General features: G+C 41.9%; 1 protein-coding gene across 2 annotated transcripts in view; it reads right to left on the bottom strand.

Moving 5' to 3' along the window:
• si:zfos-2326c3.2 (mitogen-activated protein kinase kinase kinase kinase 4) overlaps positions 1–22,141 on the bottom strand; it is a 290,366-nt gene that overhangs the window by 79,238 nt on the left and 188,987 nt on the right. For both annotated transcript variants that reach the window (XM_060832025.1, XM_060832026.1), the window contains 2 exons: positions 21,353–21,429; positions 10,481–10,602 (listed from right to left, as the gene is read on the bottom strand). In XM_060832025.1, coding sequence (XP_060688008.1) covers positions 10,481–10,602; positions 21,353–21,429 — 199 coding nt within the window. The remainder of the gene's footprint in view (positions 1–10,480; positions 10,603–21,352; positions 21,430–22,141) is intronic.

The raw sequence follows: 22,141 nt of genomic DNA, 5'->3' as shown, positions 1-22,141 counted from the left end.
CAAGCATGTTTGGGAGAATTATATTGATCAATAAATTTCAGCCCAATGAGGAGGCATTGCTAGATTTGGATCTTGGAAATAAACTGGGTCAAGTTTTTTAAGGCAAAGATAGACTTTTGAATAATGAGGGAATCAAAGTTATGGGTAAGTAGATCTGAGTCCATGAAAAAATCAACGTTGACCTTATTGAATGGCAGAGCAGGCTTGATGGGTCTATTCCTGCTCCTATTTCTTATGTTCTAAGCAGACCAAGAAAGGCAGGCAACATTTAGGGAAGAGTGACCTTTGTGTTGTTAGGTTTAAGTTGGCTACAGAAATGGACAAGGAGTAATTTAGGAGAGAAATACTAAAAGAAATGGCGATTTTAGCAGGGTGAGAAAAGACTTGGCTTATGTAATTTGATTGGCAGGTAAAACTGGAATGGAACAATGGGTTCCTGTGAAGAAGGAGATAGTTTGGGAACTTCTAAGCAGGAGCAAGGTTCAAGGCAAGCAAAGCCAGAGCTCCCTGATTGTTGAAAGAGATAGAGATTAATATGAAGCAGAATGGGTAGGTGTAAGTTAGATAACAGGTTGTGAGTACAAGTATGAAGCAGGCTAAATATAGACAAATGCAAGGAATATGTAAAAAGATTTCGATTTCCAGAAGGCATTGAAAAAGTGCCACATTGTTCCAATGATTGTCAGAACTCTGGATAATGTGGACATTTTTAACTTGCAAATCCAAAGTGTGCTTTTTTAAAGAGAGCTGATATAGCCAAAAGTGGTTGCAGACGTCAATTAACTGGCTGTCTAGAGAGAGTAAGAGAGAGAAAAGAGAAACGGAGACACACACACTTTTAGAGCCAGGGACAGAGGGACCAGTGGAATGTAATGCCGAACATGTCAAAGAAACTTCAAACTGACTGGACTTCTTCTAACTTTAAAGAAAAGAAGGAACTGATGACACCTGCTCGGTAACAAGTCATTCTCTTTGAATTATGTTTCAAAGTTTAAAAATAATTAATGTGTTTTCTTCAAAGAAATAATGACAAGAGTTCAAAACATCATTGAAATGGAAGCATGAGACTGAGCACTCTGTGTGTGCCAGCCTGTACCTAAGAGTTATTGCATTATGAGGAATCAAGAAAATTTCCCCTTGTTACCCCTGTGTAGCAGGGCAAAAAATGGGAAATCCTCCCAGATTCTAGTGTGGAAAAAATGCTTTAGAAAAGACCCAGGACAAAGAAATCTTAATTGGCTGAAAGAAAACAGCTAAAAACCAGGATATTATGGGAAAGTTAGATTATATTCCCTCCAGTATGGAAGCATGTCCTTCGGCCCAACAAGTCCACACTGACCCTCCAAAGAGTAACCCACCCAGCCCCAAGCCCCTATCCTATATTTACCCTTGACTAATGCATCTAACACTATGGGCAATTTAGCATGGTCAGTTCACCTGACCCTCACATCTTTGAATGGGAGGAAACGGGAGCAAGCCCACGCAGACACAGGGAGAATGTGCAAACAGTTACCCAAGGCAGGAACTGAACCCAGGTCCCTGACGGTGTGAGGCAGCAGTGCTAATCACTGAGGCACCGTGCTGCCCAGAAAGCTTGGAAAGAAATTGCAGGCCCCTTTCAGAACTATTTGCATCATCTGTAAATACGACTGAGGTGCCAGATGACAGGAGGATGGCTAATCTTGTGCCCTTGTTTTGAATAGGGATGTAAGGAGAAGCCTGGGAACTATAGACCTGAGAGTCTGACTTCAGTGGTGTGTAGGTTGTTGGAGATGATTCTGAAAGGTAGGATTTGTTGACATTTGGAGAGGTAAGGCATGTTTGGGGATAGTCAGCATGGTTTTGTGTGAGGGAAATCATGTCTCCCAAATTTGATTGAGTTTTTTGAGGAAGTAAGCAAAATGATTGGGGGCAGAGCAGTAGACATTGTTTACTTGGATCTTAGTAAAGCCTTTGGCAAGGTTCCACATGGTAGACTAATGAGTAATGTTAGATCACATGGGAGTCAGGGTGAGTTTACCAACTGGAGACAAAATTGGTTTAATGGCAGGATACAGACAGCATTGTCGGAGGGTTGGCTTTTGGAATGAAGACCTGTGACCAACAGTGTTCCACAGAGATCGGCTCTGGGTCTTCTTTTGTTTGTCATTTATATAAATGATTTAGATGACAATATAGAAGGCATTGGCCTGCTATTATACAAAACCTATCGTTAGCCACTAACAATCCCCATTTACAGTTACTCATCCTCCAAGACTGATCATTTTCTATTCCTTTGTATGCCCAACTGTTATAGAGTCATACAACACGGAAACAAACCCTTCAGTTGAACATAATCCCAACTACAGAGGAACCTTGTTTATCCAAATGTCAATTATCCGAATTTCAGATTATCCAAATAAGATCTCACAGTCCCATAAAAATGTTACATCAAAGAGGTAAGTGAATTCAGATTACCTGTACTGAAGGACATGTGAAAACGCTGGCAAAAACAAAAACACAAGCACCTCATGCATCAGCGACTGGATTTTTTTTTAACGTAAGGGTTGGCAACACAGCCCTTTGCAAAAGTAACTGCTTTATTCATGTCACTTTACTGGGCTGTTCATGAAACAAACGGCCGTGAAAGTAAACACATGGGCGAGGTGGTGTTTCTGTCTTTCTATCTCAACACAGAGTTCAACGAAAACTGACAAATGCTCTTGTGATTGTAGAAGCTGTTCGGGACCTTGTTTAATGCTATGATTTCATATATTTATCTGATAGTAAGGGTTTAGTACTTCTCAGTTTAACCTGCCAATTTGCAGAATGCAAAGACTAGTTTGTTGAAATAACAGACTCATCAAAATTATAGATTTAAACAAACTCTTCGATGGAGCAAAGCATTAGAGCAGCATGGCTTCCCTTGTTTAAGGTCAAATTGATTATCCAAAAAATCGATATTCCAAATAAAATACTACCCGCCTGAGTTGCTTGGATAATCAAGGTTCCTCTGTAACCTAGTCGCACTTGCCTGCTCCTCGCCTATAACCCTCCAAATCTTTTCAATTCATGAATTTATCCAATTATCTTTTAAATGTTGTAATTGTACCCACAGCCACCACTTCCTCAGGAAGTTCATTCCACATGTGAATCTCCCTCTATGTAAAAGAATTTCACTTTTTTAAAAATCTTTTTCCTCGCATTTTAAAAATGTACCCCCTATTCTTGAAAACCCTCATCCTTAGGAAAAGACAACTACCATTAACTCCATCAATATCTCTCATGATAGAAGTTTATCAATCAGGTCTCCTCTCAATCTCCTACACTCCAGTGAAAGAAAGTCACAGCCTATTTAGCCTTTCTTTGTCACTTAACCTTCTATACCTGGCAACATCCCTATAAATCTCCTCCGAACCCTGTCCAGCTTGATAATATGCTTCCAATAACTGGGTGAACAGAACCGGACACAGTATACGAGAAAGGGCCTCACCAATGTCCTGTACAATCTCAACATGACCTCCTAACTTCTATACTCAAAGGACTGAGCAATGAAGGCAAATGTACCAAGCACCTTTTTAACCATCTACCTAAATGTGACACAAACTTCAAAGAATTATGTACCTGAACCCTTAGGTTCTTCTCTCTCTCTCACTGAGCTCTATCTCCTCCTATCATTTGCTCCTTATCCTCTCTCCCTACCCAGCTCCGGCACAAAAAATGATATTTCCTGATAGTTACAATCAGTTCTAAGGAAGGGTCAGTGGACCTGAAACATTAACTCTGATTTCTCTCCATAGATCTTGCCAGATCTGCTGAGCTTTTCTGGCTTTTTCATGCTTTCAGAAATGATAGTCCAAGTCAAAATGTCGGGTAAGTGTGGATTAATTACAGAAAATCAGCATTTTGTTGGGTGAGAGGGGAAAGATATAAAAGAGACCTAAGGGGCAACTTTTTCATGCAAAGGGTGGTACGCGTATGGAATGAGCTGCCAGAGGATGTGGTGGAGGCTGGTACAATTGCAACATTTATGAGGTATTTGGATGGGTATATGAATGAGAAGGGTTTGGAAGGATATGGACCGGGTGCTGGCAGGTGGGACTAGATTGGGTTAGGATGTCTGGTCGGCATGGACAGGTTGGACCGAAGGGTCTGTTTCCATGCTGTACATCTCTACGACTCTATGAGAATGGAATTGAACTTTCCCATTTTCATTAAATATGTTTTGTCAAATGAGACTTTTGATAGTGTAGAGTGACTTTTCTCACTCCATTTTCTGTTCTTCACTTATTAGTGATGAAAGCAGGCTCTTCAGTCCCCATCTTGTGCGATTGCACGGCAGAACAATAGAACAGTTATGGCAGAGAAAAAGAACATTCAACACATTGTGTCTGCAATAGTCAAGTAAACCAACAGTCTGGTCTACCTTCACTTTCCAGCTCCTGGTGCTTCACCTTACAGGACTTCAGGTGAAGATCCAGGTCACTTTTTAAATTAATTAAGGATTTCTGCCTCAGTCATCAAACGCAGCAGCAAATTCCAGACACCCACCATCCTCAGCTTGAAATGAACTTTTTCCTGTTCCTCTAATCCATCTATCAGCCACCTTAAATCTGTCTCCCTGGGTAGTGGACCTCTGCATTTTTAGGGGGCACAGAGCCCTGAGACAGGTCTTCCCTGTTCACTCCTTCTGAACACCTCGTTATTTTGCACATCTTGATTGAGTTACCCCTCAGCTTCCTCTGTTCTGAGGTAAACAGCCCTAGCCTAACCACTCTTTCCTCACAGCTGCAAATTGCAAGCCCTGGCAATCTTTTCAGAGCAGTTTTGTCCTTCCTGTAATTTGGTGACTGAACAGTACTCAAAACTCTAGCTGTGGCCAAGCAAACAATATCTTATATTGTTCCAGCATTCTGCTTCTGCTTTTATACTCAATGAATCCCACATACATTCTTTATTAACCTGTCCTACCACCTTCAGAAAACTATGGACATGTACTCCAAGGTCTGTAACTTCCTCTCAATGCTCTCTCACATATTGTGTATTCCATTGTTTGTTTGCCCTCCCCAGTTGCATAATGTTCACTTCCCAGAATCCCATTTGCTACATTTCCATCCTCTCAACCAAGTCAACAGCCATCCACTTCATAATCAACTACATGGCCAATATTTGTGCCATCTACCTCCCACAGATTCGTGTAAAATATTAATATGTATCACAAACATTGAGGTCTATGAAACACAACTAGATACTGTTTTCCATTTGCAAAAATATTAGTCAACCTCTTGTTTCCTGCCTCTGATGGACTCATAGGTGGTACATACCGTGTTGATAGTAAATGGAGTGCAAATTGAGTGCGGTGGATATGGTGCCAATCAAGGGGCTGATTTGACCTGGATGGTGTTGAGCTTCCTGAGTATTGTTGGGGCTGCACCCATCCAGGCAAGTGGGGAGTATTCCATCATATTCCTGACTTGTGCCTTGTAGAGTAAAAAGTGAGGTCTGCAGATGCTGGAGATCAGAGCTGAAAATGTGTTGCTGGTTAAAGCGCAGCAGGTCAGGCAGCATCCAAGAATTATCCTGATGAAGGGCTTTTGCCCGAAACGTCGAACTTCCTGTTCCTTGGATGCTGCCTGACCTGCTGCGCTTTAACCAGCAACACATTTTCAACTTGTGCATTGTAGATAATGGTTAGATTTTGGGGAGTCGGGGGGTGAGATGCTCACAGTAGCATTCATAGACTCTGACCTGCTCTTGTAGCCACTGTATCTAACTGGCTAGTCCAGTTTGTGGTCAATGGTAATCCCCAGAATATTAATATTGGGGATTCAGTAGTGATAATGCCATTGAACTTCAAAGGGCAATAATTCTTGCTGGAACTGGTGCATGACTGAGAAATGAATGAAAGGATGAATTGATAAGGTGAGATTACTTATATATGCAGCAATGTATGTGTCCAGTAATGGGGACCAACTGGGCAAAGGATTTATTTTCTTGCTGTGAAATTCCACTTCATTCCCTAAACCAAACTAATTCTTCATAAGGCTGATGTTTTAGACAATTAATGGTGAAGAAGTTCTCTCTCTCTTTAGAGCAGGTACGCATTTATAAGCAGGGGACACTACACCCACTTGATAAGCAACCATAAAAAAAAAATGGGATGTGAAAGAGTGAAGAATGCAAATTCTGAAGCAATTGCGAAATAGTGGGGAAATCACACTTTGTATTTGCCATAGAAAGGTTCAGTTGGAACTATCCCAGATAACACCATTATAATCTCATTTCACTCAATGCGGTTTTGCTTGTTATGTTAAATAGCTTTGAGAATTTTACAGGGAATGAACAAGCCCCACATTCTTGGGAAGGCTGGATGTGGTCCCCAAGGCTGTAATTAGCATGCTCACATTCCGAATTACCAAAATGCGATACGGTTCTTTAACAACTGGGGTTAATCCCAGTTCAGCTTGTGATAGCACAGTGATTAAACATTTTGTTATTAAATCGTGCGCAATGCAGTTCCCTGTTTCTATACCACAGGTCACAAGGGGTTCACAGAGCATGACAACAACACTCGAGGTACGTTTGAAAGAGAAATTGTGTTGGTCAGAGTGCACGACAAGGGCCACCTTCATAGTATAACATTATTTTTGTCAGATCACAACAAATTGGGAGCAAGCCTTTTTTCAAACTGCAGGCATGTGTAACTGAGGTTATGTTAGGGAACCCAATCGATAAAAGGTTCAGAAAATTAATATAATGTACTTTGAACAACTCGTACAGAAATGCACAGAGTCACAAACAGGCAGCAAGGCACTTGAAATTGGTTCAGAACTAACGATGGGTCAACTGAATCAAAATCAATGAGACTTTGGTGTATCATTGGATCTCTGAAGTAAGTAGTGGCTATTGCTGGAAATCTTTTCAGGGCTGTAGCAGTTTGTTTATTGGTTAGTTATCCCCTCAGTAACAGCTTAATAATCAGTAATTAGGAGCAGGGAGAGGAGGACCTGCTGGTTATTGTTTCGCTTGATTCGTGCTCAGTGCTTTCAGAACGGGGTCAGTTTGTAACTCACAAAGGCCACAACATGTGGTCAGTAGGACACAGAACAGCGATCTTTGTTGTTGCACTTACCTCCAGCTCCCCATTCATGAAGCATCAGATCCATTGGAGAGAATTTCCAATTATAGAGACCCTGACTCAGTTCCACACTATCAACCCAAAGTTGACTTTCATCATCACTCCAGCTCTCTGTTATTGATTGGAGGGCCCCAGTTGTGTGTCCAGTAGTTTTCAAAACTGCCTCAGTTGCCCTCTGTTTCCAAATCTAGACATTCATTTCCTGACTGAGTCCATTTTATCATACATGCAAATTTCACTCCAGAGCTTGTCTCAAAGCTTCACCCATTCTTTCATCTTAAACTTATAACTTACACTGGATTTTCAAAACAACTCCATCTCACATCTTGCCCAACTATGGCTCCATCAATGTGAAGTGCTGACTTTCTTGCTAGTGGTCAGTTTCTTCTCCTCTGGTATTGTCCCACTCAAAACAACTGTCATTCACCCACTCTTTAAAGCAAAACCACCCTTAACTTCCTTATTGTGGGAAACTACTACCCCAATTCCAACTTCCCTTTATTCTCCAAAATCCGAGAATATGCAGTTGCCTTCCAAAACCATGTCTACCCTACCTGCAATGCCAAGGTTAACACTCTTCAGTCAGATTTTTGCTGTACAACTTCACTGAGATTGCCTTAATTACAGGCATAAATGACTACTTCTGCGGCTGTGATAGAATACCAATCATTACTCTTCTTGAACTGTCTGTGACCTTTGACATGGTTGACTCCTCAGTCACCATGCTCACTCTCAGAATCCCTATCCTGTGGAAGCAGGCCATTTGGCCGATTGAGTCCATACTGACTCTCAGAAGAACATCCCACCCAGACCCACCCAATCTCTGTAACCCCGCCCCTCCCATGGTTAACCAACCTAGCCTGCACACCCCTGAACATGACGGACAATTTAAGACATGGTCAATTCACCTAACCTGCATATCTTTGGACTGTGGGAGGAAACCTGAGTGCCCGGAGAAAACGCAGACACGAGGAGAACAAGCAAACTCCATATGGACTCGCCTGAGTGGGTAATCGAACTTGGGTCCCCACCGCGGTGAGACAGCAGGGCTAACCACTGAGACAGCAGGCCGCTCAGCACCCAACACCCGTGCAGAACAGGATTGGTGTCAGCTAGTTTCACCGTTGTCTATCCAGACAATCTTCTGTAAATATCTCTTCTCCAACTCTCACAGTCCAGAGTGCTGCAAAGATGTTTATGTGGCCTTTTGCTATTACTAATCTACATGTTGCGTTGAATGCAACACATGTTGTCCTGGGGTATCCATCGGCATTAAAGTGGTGGAAGATGATGATGCTTCCAATTTCATAACATGCTGGTTTTTACGCTCGGGTGGATGAGCAGAGGGCCAGAAGCGAGGATATGAGGGTAAGGAAAACAATAAGTGAACACCCACAAAATAAAGGTAAAGCAATTAACCGCAGTGACTATGTGATTGTGGTCAGGATGATTTCTGTTTGGATGGGTACGTTAATGACAATATGAGTGTGTTAATGACCATGGTTTGGATGAGTGCATTAATGACAGGAGATTGGATGAGCGGGTTAATGACAGTGGTTTGGATGCGTGCGTTTATGGCAGTGGTTTGGACGAGCGGGTTAATGACCGTGGTTGGCATGAGTGCGTTAATGACCGCGGTTTGGATGAGCGGGTTAATGACCACGGTTTGATGAGTGCATTAATGACAGGAGATTGGTTGAGCGGGTTAATGACAGTGGTTTGGATGAGTACGTTAATGACAGTGGTTTGGATGAGTGCGTTAATGACCGCGGTTTGGATGAGCGGGTTAATGACCACGGTTTGATGAGTGCATTAATGACAGGAGATTGGATGAGCGGGTTAATGACAGTAGTTTGGATGAGTATGTTAATGACAGTGGTTTGGATGAGTGCGTTAATGACCGCGGTTTGGATGAGCGGGTTAATGACCGCGGTTTGATGAGTGCATTAATGACAGTGGTTTTGAGTGGAACAGTACCGAAGGAGAGGAAATATTGCACAAAGTAGATCTGGAGCTGTGGAAGTTTTGAGCATTTTTAAGGTTCCTAAGTTCACAGGAATCTAATGGCAGCACGCCAGCTTGATGAGATAGTGAAACCTTTGAAGGGGATTCTGACATTTATCTGAAAAAGTTTAGCATCTGAACGCTACAAAGTAATGTTCAGCCCATACACAATATTTGCGTCACTTCAGTTGGACTACTGTGTGGGCTCTACCGATTGGAAGGACAAGCTTGAGAGAAGGTACATGTAGATTCAATGAGACAGTGTCTGGTATCTGAAATCACAAACATTGGAGGAGGAGGTTGAGAGGTGATCTTTTTGGAGGCATATAATACCATGAGGGGTATAGTTAGGGTGAATGGAAGGTACCTTTTCTCTGAGTTGTGGGATTTCAAAGCTAGGGGACACTTGTTATGGTGAAAGGAGAGAGATTTCGGAAAGACAGCAGAGACAATTCCTATGCACAGAGTGTGGTTCACATGTAGAATGTATTTCCTGAGAAAGTTGTGGATGTGGACATAGTTACAACATTTAAAAGACAACATTTCCAAAAATACATGAATAGGAAAGGTTTGGAGGTACATAGGTGAGCAGTAGACAGGTTGGACTAGTTTAGTTTGGGATTATCTTTGTCATGGATTGATTGGATCAAAGGGTCTGTTTCCAGGCTGTATGACTCCATGACTCTCTAGCATGGGAAACAAAATGGGTCCTTTCTAATTAGAACAATGCAGAGTGTGAGGGGATGGACCAGGTCAAATATAAGCAAACTCTTAGCAATTGTTGAATGGTCTAGAGCGAGGCAACTTCAAATGCATAACTAAATGGAGAAGGTTTAGAACAGGAGGCTGGAGAAGCTTCTCCAGACACAGAATTGTGTGGCTGTGGAATTCATTTTCATTGTTGCTGAATGAAGCGGAAGTTGTGTTAATAATTTAGGATTAGATTAGATATGTGAATAAAGGAATGGGGGAATGAAGGGATATGGGAACAAGCAGTGTAGAAAGTAAACATCAACACAGCCTCATTAAGCTGAAGTTCCCTTTTACTGTGTCATAACTTCTACATATTATGATGTTGAGACATGTTTCATACTTAAATTCTCAAAATTGTTAAAAGCCTGGGAACTTTGCGCCACACCTCTAACTTCCGTTAGAAAATATGTGACTTTTTGGGGAAGTTGTAGGGTGCGGCACCAAGGGAATGTAAAGAGAAACATCACCGAAGCAAAACTAATGGGCAGAGTAGTGCAATTTCCTCTTCGCTTTGTGACACAGAATGCAGTGACATACACAAACTCTCCCATGTTTCTTTCAAGACGACATTATGGGAAGAAACCTGTGCCGTGGCCACAGACTCACCTGATACAGTACGGGAACTGTTTCGGCTGCCACCCTGTGAATTGTTGCCAGGGAAATTGCTTCTGACTTGCTTGGCCGGTGGGCTCTCCACCCTCTCCCACAGGGGCTGCAGTTCAAAGTTACTGCACAGAAACACAAACAATCCACAATCAGTCAACCATGTTGGGACAACTTTTCATTGCCGACTGGCAACAGCTTCTATTCAAGATGATGGGAGGAGTGTTCACCAGACAAGAAACCACTTTGGTTGCCTGCAGTTTTCAAAACGTCCGTCTTGACATTCCGTGGCAATATCTTAGATCACTGTATTATTGGCTAAGTCAGAACAGCGAAGCCAGAGACAAAATAGCTTGCATCTGTTCATTGTGCTTCAAAGATTTAGGTCATCCCAAATTACTTTATGGCTAATGAGAAACATGAGGGGAAAGACAGAAAGAGAACTGTCGCTAAATTTAACCTCTGAGTAATAGTTTTCGATTTTATAAAAATCAATCTATTCAGAAATGTTACATCACACATCGGGAGCAGGTGGGAATGGAATCCGGGTCTCCTGAGTTAGAGGTGAGCATACTACCATTCTACCACAAAAGCCCCTGATGGCCATTTTTATTGACAGACTTATTGATGATGACTAACATGGCGCAATGATGACTGATCTAGTTTAAGCTGGGAAAGATGGTCCAGAGCATTTTCTGAATCATCGAATCCATACAGTGTAGAAACAGGCCATTTGGCCCATTGAATCAATACCAAACATCTGAAGAGCATCACAGCCAGACCCAAACCCTATCCCTGTAATCCTGCATTTCCCATGACTAATCTACTTAGCCTGCGCATCCCTTAACACTGTGGGCAATTTAGCACTGCCAATCCACCTAACCTGCATATCTGTGGGAGGAAACTGGAGAAAACCCACGTCGGCACAGGGAGAACGTACAAACTCCACGCAGTCACCCCAGACTGCAATCGAATCTGGGTCCCTGATGCTGTGAAGTAGCAGTGCCAACCACTGAAGCACTATGCCATGAGAGATGATTTGTTGGATCACAGAAATTTAGAACTCTATTCAGAAATGGTGACAATTACAAAAACTAATTTTAAAGACTAGTAGAATATTAACCTCCATTTCAAATGCTCTGGAATGCAACTCTGGAGCATTGTATTCTTTACTGACCTCAGAAATGATACACTATTGTTGGTGCCAGTAGGAAAGGGTATTGCGCATTCACCAGAATGCTATTGGGTTCAAAACGGTGAAATAATGGTTTGCATTGTCCAGGCTTGTATTCCTGCAAGTCTAGAAAACCAAGGGTACTGATTAAATGATTTGTTGGGTAGATAGAGAGAAACTATTTCCAAAATGGTGGGGAAATCCAGTCAAGGCAGCATAACCTGAAAATTACAGCCAGACCATTAAAAAGTGAGGGCAGGAAGTACTACTCCACAGTAATGAAAATCTGGAACTCTCTCCCCTGAAAAAGAGACATTGAGACTAAATCAGTTGAAACCTTCAAAACTAAGCTAGAGGGTTGTTTGTTAGGTAAGGCTGTTAAGGGTGACAGAACCAAAATGGGGAGATGTGGATAAGAGATAAATCAATCATTGAATGGTGGGACTGAATTACTATCATTATTTTCATGGGGACCCTGGTGGGAACAGGACAGAAGGAGCAGTGACAATTTGAGCCAAGGGCACCCCTTCTATCTTTGGCACTCAGCTGCAAATTAAACGCTGCAGGAAGTTTCACTTTATAGTCTGCAGAAAACAAGGCACTGCCAAAAATAAGTCAATCAGGACAGGATGTGTGGTTTGTTACTTTTACCAATTTCTCAAAGATAGAAGTTATGAAATAATTGGGATTTGGCCTTCTGCTTTGTATGCTCCTTTGCTGTGTTTGAAATAAAGAAGATGATGTGGAGGTGCCGGTGTTGGACTGGACTGGACAAAATTAAAAATCACACAACACCAGGTTATAGCTAGCTACCTGACAAAGGAGCACTGCACTGAAAATGTGTACTTCCAAATAAACCTGTTGGACTTTAACCTGGTGTTGTATGATTTTTAATTATGAAATAAAGAAGCCAAACACTTTGTTTCTAGTCCTTTCTCATCAAATGCTTCTCAATGTGTCTTCGAGGCAATCTGTATCAGTACTTTACTTTCATTCACCCGTGGGACATGGGTGTCACTGGCTGGGTCAGCATTTATTGACCATGCCTAGATGCCCTTGAGAAGGCGGTGAGATGTTGCAGTCCACGTGTGGGTAGACCCACAATTACTTTAGAGATGGAATTCCAGGATTTTGACCCAGTAACAGTGAAGGAAAGGCAATATATTTTCAAATCAGTGAGTGGCTTGGAGGGGGAACTTGCAGGTGGTTGTATTACTGTGTATCTGTTGCCCTTGTCCTTCTAAATGGAAGTGGTCATTGTAGAGACTGTAATGAGGTCAGCCAGGTGGACCTCTTAGAATGTGGGTTCCCTGATGGAGGCTGTTAATCTGTTCCAATCAGGGAGCTCTGTCTGACAAACATAAATAAGAGTGTCAGAGGTTCTATTCACTCTGAGAGTTGGCTCTGAGGGAGGTGGATCTCAGTGTCAGGAACTCTCCATGTGTAAATAAAGGGTGACATGGTGATGAGATACCGTGGATCTGTGAAGCTATTTCAATGTCGAGAATGGGATTACTGATGTAACCATGCAAAAGTGTTGACTAGCTGAAGCCCAGCAGGACTTCAAACAGACCCCACAACGGCTTTACCATTGAACAATGTAACAGGTGGGGTACATGAGCTGCAGAGTATTCTGATATCAGTCTGACTGAGCTTGGGGAATGTCCTTTGAGTGAAGGCAGCTGCATAGCCTCACTTAGGACATATCTGGAGTTGCATACAGGCCAGCCCAGGTGAGGATGGCAGATTTCCTTCCCTGAAGGACATTAGTGACCCCGATGGGGTTTTAATCTCAGTCGTATCATGGTCATCAGAAGATTCTTAATTCCAGAGAGTGTTTATTGAATTCCAATCGACCATCTGCTGTATCAGGATTTGAACCTACGTCTCCAGAACATTAGGCAGCATCCAAGGAGCAGGAGAGTCGATTTTTCGGCATGAGCCCTTCTTCAGGAACATGCCCGAAACGTCGATTCTCCTGCTCCTTGGATGCTGCCTGACCTGCTGTGTTTTTCCAGCAACACATTTTCAGCTCTGATCTCCAGCATCTGCAGTCCTCACTTTCTCCAGAACATTGGTCTAGTGATCTCCTGAGCCATCTCCTTCCCTATAATGTTGATAAGCAGCAAACCATCCTTGTAAGTATTTGTAAGTTGTCACCAATTTTATAAATGAAAGTTTTATAAATGAAAATTCTGTTAATGCAAGACACCATCCCCCCTAAATAAACATACATTAATTATGCACCGAAATTGGTAAAATTATATCTGCCAGTTTGGAAGTAGCTTGCTTGAAGCACACTTGCTTCTGCATGGAGATGTTTGTGAATTAAGTATCTGTCCAGGGCTTGGGAGCATTGTTTCAGTTGATTCATTGCTGGAGGTATTGGACAGAGCACCAGAAGAAGGTTCTGGCACAATGGGAGAGGAGGGATTTGTTCCATCTGCCTTCACCAATACAATTCCATCAACCAACATTATCAAAAGACAAAATACTCTTTCATCCAATTTGTGTGAGCTGGCTGATTTTGAAAGTTGGCTCCTGTGCTGAAATAATAATTACCCTGTGTGTGAAACATTTCCAAGAGATGTCATCAGGCCCTCGACACAACAAAACTTTTCTTGCCTGGTTCTAAATGTATCCTTTTGTAAAATGATAATGATTTGTAAACAGTTCACATTTAAAAGATAGGATTAAGAAACGTATACAATGCATGGAGAAAAATATAAGAAAGTCAAATCAATTCTCCTTTCTGAACCTGTCACATGCGTTTAAAATACAGCTGCAGTGCCTTTTTTAGTCACTTGGTTTGGCACAGCTGTTCTGTTAGTGACTGAGAAAGGGGGCTATATGTGATTGTAGGTATAAAATCCCTTCTAATAAAAACCTTGCAAAGGGTGCAGGCTTCGCTGATAAGGCCTTCATTTGTTGTCCAATCCTCAGTACCATTAAACTGAGTGGCTTCCCAGACCATTTCAGAGCGCAATTAGAGTCGACAATGTTCTTATCATTGAATCCCTACAGTGTGGAAATAGACCATTGGCCCATTGAGTCCACCCCGACCTTCCAAACAGCATCGCACTCAGACCCATCCCCCTATCCTCCAATGCTACCTTTGCCATGGCTAATCCACCTATCCTGCACATCCCTGGACACTATAGGCAATTCAGCAGAGCTAATCCACCTAATCTGCACATCTTTAGACTATGGGAGGAAACCAGAGCACCCGGTGGAAACCCACACAGACACATGCAAACTTCATACAAACAGTCACCCGAGGCTGGAATCGAACCTGGGTTCCTCCTGCTGCTGTGAGACTGCAATAACACTCACCACTGAGACACCGTGCCATCTTACGGATCAGGACTGCAATGGCAGATTTCCTTCCCTAAAGGGCATTGGTGAACTAAGTGCGTTTTTACAATAAGTATGATAGCTCTAACGATCATCATTATGGGCATATATAACAGTCCAAACTGATTAGAACGTAGAACAATACAGCGCAGTATAGGCCCTTTGGTCCTCGGTGTTGCGCTGACCTGTGAAACCAATCTGAAACCTATCTATCCGACACTATTCCATTTTCTTTCCTATGTTTATCCAATGACCATTTAAATGTCCTTAAAGTCGGCGAGTCTACGACTGCTGCAGGCAGTGCATTCCACGCCCTGATTATTGAATGTAATTTCCAGTTGCTCCTACGGTGAGATTTGAACGAGTACTTCACAGTTTTTAAATGAATTGCTGGATTACCAACTCAGTGACATTACTAGCAACCCACCTACGCCTACTCAAAAAACACCATAATTCTTACTTCATGAGAAATACTGCCCAAAGGGATAGAGTTTCAGGCGATTTTAAACCAATCCTGTATAATGCATATCATTTGGGAATATTCACAGCAACATCAGAAAATTACTCTTCATGCTAATTGACCTTTTGGAATTTAAGAATAAACTTTTAAATCGAATGACAGGAAAATACCATAACTGTTTTGTCTCTCAGAAAAGCAAGCCTATTTACAAATGTTCAAGGTCACAAATGAGGCACAAATGACACTGCCAGAGACTATTCCAAAGTTGCACAGCATCTTACAGTGACCTTTTGAACTATAGGCTATAATTCTGGAGGGATGAGGTCAAAGAGGAAGGAATCATTATATTGACATCATCCAGACCTCGGTCAAATTCCACTTAAAAATGTGTATACTGCATTTTGGGAAAGAGAAGGAGTATAATTTTTTAACATTGCTAAAGGGATTGAGTTTAAAAGCAGGAGATTATGATGCGGCTGTATAGTGTGTTGGTGAGGCCACACCTGGAGTACTGCTGCAGTTTTGGTCTCCTTACTTGAGAAAGGATGTACTGGCCCTGGAGGGGGTGCAGAAAAGGTTCACTGGGTTGATTCCGGAGTTGAGGGGGTTGGTTTATGAGGAGAAAATGAGTAGATTGGGATTATATTCATTGGAATTTAGAAGAATGAGGGAGGATCTTATAGAAACATATAAAATTATGAAGGGAATAGATATGATAGAGATAGAGAGGATATTTTCACTAGTGGGTGAAACTAGGACAAGAGGGCATAGCCTCAAAATTATGGGGAGCAGATTTAGGACCGAGTCGAGGAGGAACCCAGAGGCTTGTTAAACTGTGGATTTCCCTGCTCATTGAAGTAGCTGATGCTTCGTGATTGAATGTTTTAAAAACTAAGATAGCTAATTATTTGAATGGTAAAGGAATCGAGGGTTATGGTCAGAGGGTAGGCAAGCGGAGCTGAGGCCACAAAAAGATCAACCATGATCTTATTGAATGGCAGAGCAGGCTCGAAGGGCCAAGACGGCCTACTCCTGCTCCTAGTTCTTATATTCTTACATTCTTATGGTATATATCATCTGTTCTTTTATACATGGGACCTTTATAAGAGAGGGGTCCAAAGACATGCAAGCCAGGTGGTTTGGCCATGCTAAATTGCCCGGTAGTATCCAGGGATGTGCAGGCTAGCTGGATTAACCATGGCAACTGCAGGGTTACAGGGATTGGGTAGGGTGGTGCGTCTGGGTGGGATGTTCTTAAAAGGGTCAATGTGGACTCAATGGGCCAAATAACTTGCTTCCAAACTGTAGGGATTCTATGATTCTATAACCATTCCCACAATGAGTCAATAGCTGTACTGTTTATTCAACTTGGAATTTCTTGTGTAAAAGTGATGTGTGAGCATGTGTAGACATTGCAGTCACTTAATAGCAAAGTCAATAACAACTTGTGTTTAGAGAGGGGCAGCTATACTTTCACTTTTGACCAACCAGCCTCCCCAACCTCCTCCAATGAACATGGTATAAATCTCATTCAAGGTTCCAGAGGCACTTCCACCAAGTAGACTGTGGCTAGGCAGCAGAGGTCCAGGTCAATGGAGGCCTTCACAGCATAGAGGCTGGGAGACAAGCCCAGAGAACATTGGAAGAGTTGACTAAAGATCATTGATCTGAAACATCAACTCCATCTCTATCTCTCTCTCTCTCTCTCTCTCTCTCTCTCTCCACGGATGCAGTCAGCAACTGCTGAGTAATCTCAGCACATTTTGTTTTTCCTCCCTATTTCAGCAGCCACAATGACATTTCAGTGCAGCTAACACCCATAGCCCAGGAGTTGGGTCAATCCAATCTTTGTAAAAAAGATCAGTTTGGAACCATCAATGCCCAAGTAAGGCAAAAATAAAGCAATGAAACTGGATATGTCATATATGGGATTCTATGTCATTAGCTTAAGTGGCCCGTAATAATAAAATGTGTGGACACAGACTACATACTTGATCAAATCTAATAACAGAATATAGAACATAGAAACGTACAGCACAGAACGGGCCCTTTGGACTATGATGTTGTGCTGAGATTTAATCCTAATGTAAAATATAATAACTTAACCTACGCACTCCTCAACTCACTGCTATCCATGTGCACGTCCAGCAGTCGCTTAAATGTCCCCAATGACTCTGCTGCCACCACCACCGCTGGCAACAAATTCCACGCATTCACAACTCTCTGCGTAAAGCACCTACCTCTGACGTATCCTCTATACCTTTCTCCTAATATCTTATATCTATGACCCCTCATGCCAGTCAATCCTGCCCTGGGGAAAAGTCTCTGGCTATTGACGATCTATTCCTCTCATTATCTTGTACACCTCGATCAGGTCTCCTCTCTTCCTCCTTCTCTCCAGAGAGAAATGTCCAAGCTTATTCAACCTTTCTTCATAAGGCAAGCCCTCCAGTCCAGGCAGCATCCTGGTAAACCTTCTTTGCACCCCCTCCAAAGCCTCTGTATCTTTCCTATAGTAGGGCAACCAGAACTGGACACAATATTCCAAGTGTGGTCTCACCAGGGACTTGTAGAGCAAAATTTTGCGGCTCTTAAACTTGATCCCCCTATTAATGAAAACCACAACACCGTAAGCTTTCTTCACAACCCTATCCACTTGGTGGCAACTTTGAGGGATCTATGTACTTGCACACCCAGATCCCTCTGTTCCTCCACACTGTCAAAAATCCTATCTTTAATCCTATATTCAGCATTTGAGTTCGACCTTCCAAATTGCATCACTTTCCATTTAACCAGTTTGAACTCCATCTGCCATTTCTCAGCCCAGCTCTGCGTCCTGTCTATGTCACACTGCAGCCTGCAGTAGCCCTCTGTACTATTGACAACACCTTCAACCTTTGTGTCATCTGCAAATTTACTAACCCACCCCTCAACCTCCTCATCCAAGTCATTTATAAAAACTACAAAGAGCAGAGGTCCATAAACAGAACCCTGCGGGACCCCACTCAACACTGTTCTCCAGCCAGAATGCTTTCCATCTACAACCACTCTCTGCCTTCTATCAGCCTGCCAATTCTGAATCCAGATAGCCAAATCTCCCTGTATCCCATACTTTCTGACTTTATGAATGAGCCTACCATGGGAAACCCTATCAAATGCCTTGCTGAAGTCCATATACACCACATCCACTGCTTGACCATCATCGACCTGTCTTGATACCTCCTCAAAGAACTCACAAGCCACTTAAAAATGCACACACTTTATTGTGGTAAAGAAAAACACTAGCAAATTTTGACATCCGTCATCTGGATTTAATGCCTGGGACCTTAATAGATCATAATGATTTTAAGAAAGAAAAATGCTGACTTAAGATCCACAGGAATCAACAATGACAGATTATCCCAGCTTTGCAAAACCAATGTGAGACAAACAAAGATGGCCTGAGTCAAAATTAACATTTTCAAAAGGCGCTGACATTTAAATTTGCTTCTCCTGCCTGATTTACACATCTATAGATAAATTTTGTTTAGCAGAGATAAAAGAGTCACCTAAAAACAATGAGCCTTGACATGACAATACACAAATGAGCTATATTTCGAGTGACTGCTTTTGGCACAGCAGCTAATAGAAAGCTGGATTTGTAACCAGAACTGGAGAAGACTTGCGCACTCACTCTCTTTTTTTCTCTCAGCTTCTCTTAAAAGACATGATCCAGTGAAAAATAAAATTGGAGAAAAAGTCCTTTTGGGGACCATGCAATCTGCTGGACTCGATCTTGAATTCAATAATTTTAACGAATAGAAGGGTTTAGAGGGATACAGGCCAAATGCTGGCAAACAGAACTTGATCAATTTAGGATATCTGGTTGCCATGGATGAGTTGGACCAAAGAGTCTGTTTCCATGCTGTACAACTCTATAACTGTATCCTCTAATAAAACCTATATCTTGACCAAGATTTTGGTCACTAGTTGTACTGTCAAGTAAGCTCAGAATTGTTGCCATCCAGGAGGAGACTATTTGGTCCATCTCATTTGTGCTGACTCTCAGAATGACCGCTGCATCTGGTGCTATTCAACTGCCTTCCCCTGTAACCTTGCATATTCTTCCTCTTCAGTTAATAACTCGATTCCCTTTTGAATGTCTCAATTGAACCTGTCCCCACCACAGCCTCAGACAATGCATTCCGGATCCCTATTACAAGTTCCATGGAAATGTTTTTCCTCATGCCTGCTTTACTTCTTCTGTGAATTACCTCGATTTGTGCCCTTGTATTGTTGATGCTAAATGTTTATCATGATCAGTATTAACTCTTGATTTATAAAGCTCTGGTGAAGCACTTTGAGAGTTTTTTTCATGCTAAGGAAACTATATAAACGCAAGTTTTTTTTAAACTGCAGTTGGGGTAGGAAAATGAAACTTACGGAAAGAAAATTGCTTTTTGGAAGACTTTCTGATAATTCCTGTATTTTCAGTGGACTCTGGGCAGCATTGGCTGAAGTAACAAAAATTATTTGGAAATCTCTAATGTGAGTTACACCTGATATGTCTTGTGATCTTCTGAGCTGGCTGAAAATTCATTGTATTAGATCCCGATGATATGACTGACCACAACCAGACATTAAAATCGGGAGATTCTGCCAATTCAGATGGCTCAGAATCACAGAAAGGTTGCAGTTCAGAAGGAGGCCATTTGGCCCATCATACCTAGGCCAGCTAGAAGTTCTTCACACAATGCTCATTTTTCTCAGATGCACAGGATCAATAGGTACAGTGTAAAAGACTTGTCATGTCAAAATCCATCTGATCTACCAAGAAACCAACTAATGTGCATTAATGAAAGTGGTAAATGGTTCAGCATAGTGCTTAAAAGTTACTTTTCATGATTTTAGATTCAGTTAATCACAGCTGGAGGACTGGACATTTATATTAAAATGCTTCTCTTTAGTGATAAAGCCATTTTCAGCTGCATTATTAAAACTGCCCCAGGTTATTACTCTGAAACACATCAAGACATGCTTTTTAACAGAAAGAGAAAAAACCTAAAATAATTATGTTTTATCACTCTGCCATTCCGCACTGGCTGACAGAAGATTTTACATTTGGGATGACACAAATGATTTTGATCTGAAACTTAAGGAGTAATCAAACCAGAATAGTCTTTTGAGTGACTTTTGAGCACAGCTTCCAGATTGTGCCCAATGTGGAAGTTTTATCTGCAAAATCTTGCTCTATTTTCACACTGCAAATTTTAATATAATTGTCACAGCTGGATCTGTTCACCTTTGTAATCCAGTACTTCATTGATAAAGTATCTTGTGATGCAGTGCTCGTGACCCTATCTCTAAGCTATTGTGACTCTGGGTTCAAGTCCCACCTATCCCAGGGGTGTTCAATAACATGTCTGAACATGTAGATAAGGAATTATGTTAATATTTATTCACGGGATGTGGGTGTCACTGGCTAGATCAGCATTTGTTGCCCATCCCTAATTGCCCAGAGGACATTAAATAGTCAACCATATTGCTGCAGGTCTGGAGTCACACATAGGCCAGACCAGGTAAGGATGGCAGATTTCCTTCTCTGAAAAACATTAACGAAGCAGATGGGCTTTTCCTGACAATCAATAATGGTTTCATGGTCATTGTTAGGCATTTGTTTTCAGGTTATTAACGAATTGAAACTCCACCATCTGCCATGGTGAGATTCAAACACGGGTCCCCAGAACGTTACCTGAGTGTGGATTCATAGTCGAGCGATAATACCACTCAGTTATTGACTAATGCATAAAAAAAAATCACTGGCCCTTATAAATTACTGTTTAAAATGGAGTTAATGAGGCAGCCAGACTGCAGTTAGTTCTATTAATGATAGACTGTCGTCACTAACCTGGAGGAACTCTTCTGCTGGGCTTGACTGTTTATTTGTTCTCTGCTGTACGATTTCGAGACCGTTCTTTCGGGAACCTTAATGATTTAAAAAAAAGTTTAAAATATTAGTTTTAATAACTGTCCTCCTCAGAGCACCCCAAACATGAAAATATATTAAGCTTACTATCACTCAGGAGAATGCCATTAGCTGCTGGATTAAATTTTAATTCATTCATTTTAAACACTCCCTGTTGCTGATGATTTCACAAAGCTAATATCTAAGACTTAATTAAACTTGAATTTAAATAGATTAAGCAAATATTTAGGAATGGAAGTAGACCATTCAGCCCCTCAAGTCAGTTTCAATATTCAATTAGATACCGGCTGGTCTGTGCCTGCTAGTAGCCAGATATATCCTTGTGTGTGCCACTTTTTAAAATTTAAAATCTGATTGAACCACAACAACTTTTTAAAATGTATTTATGTGGCGATTTGCCAGAAATGTGGCCTGATGCAAGACGGGAACAGAGCATCTCAGAACTGTGTGAACATTGGGACCCTAACTTAGATTCAGCACGGTGGCTCAGTGGTTAGTACTGCTACCTCACAGCGCCAGGAACTTGAGTTTGATTCCACCTTCAGGTTACTAGCTGTGTTAGGGTTTGCACATTCTCCCCGTGTCCAGGTGAATTTTCTCTGGTTTCCTCCCACAGTCAAATACGTGCAGCATAGGTGGGTTGACCATGCTAAGTTGCCCAGAGTGTCCTGGGATGAGCAGGCTAGGGGGAATGCAGGGTTGCAGGGACAG

This window comes from Hemiscyllium ocellatum, chromosome 11 (genome assembly GCF_020745735.1).
Source record: "Hemiscyllium ocellatum isolate sHemOce1 chromosome 11, sHemOce1.pat.X.cur, whole genome shotgun sequence".
NCBI lineage: Eukaryota > Metazoa > Chordata > Chondrichthyes > Orectolobiformes > Hemiscylliidae > Hemiscyllium > Hemiscyllium ocellatum.
Note: the sequence above shows the minus strand (reverse complement) of the source record. Positions and strands in the feature narration are given on the sequence as shown.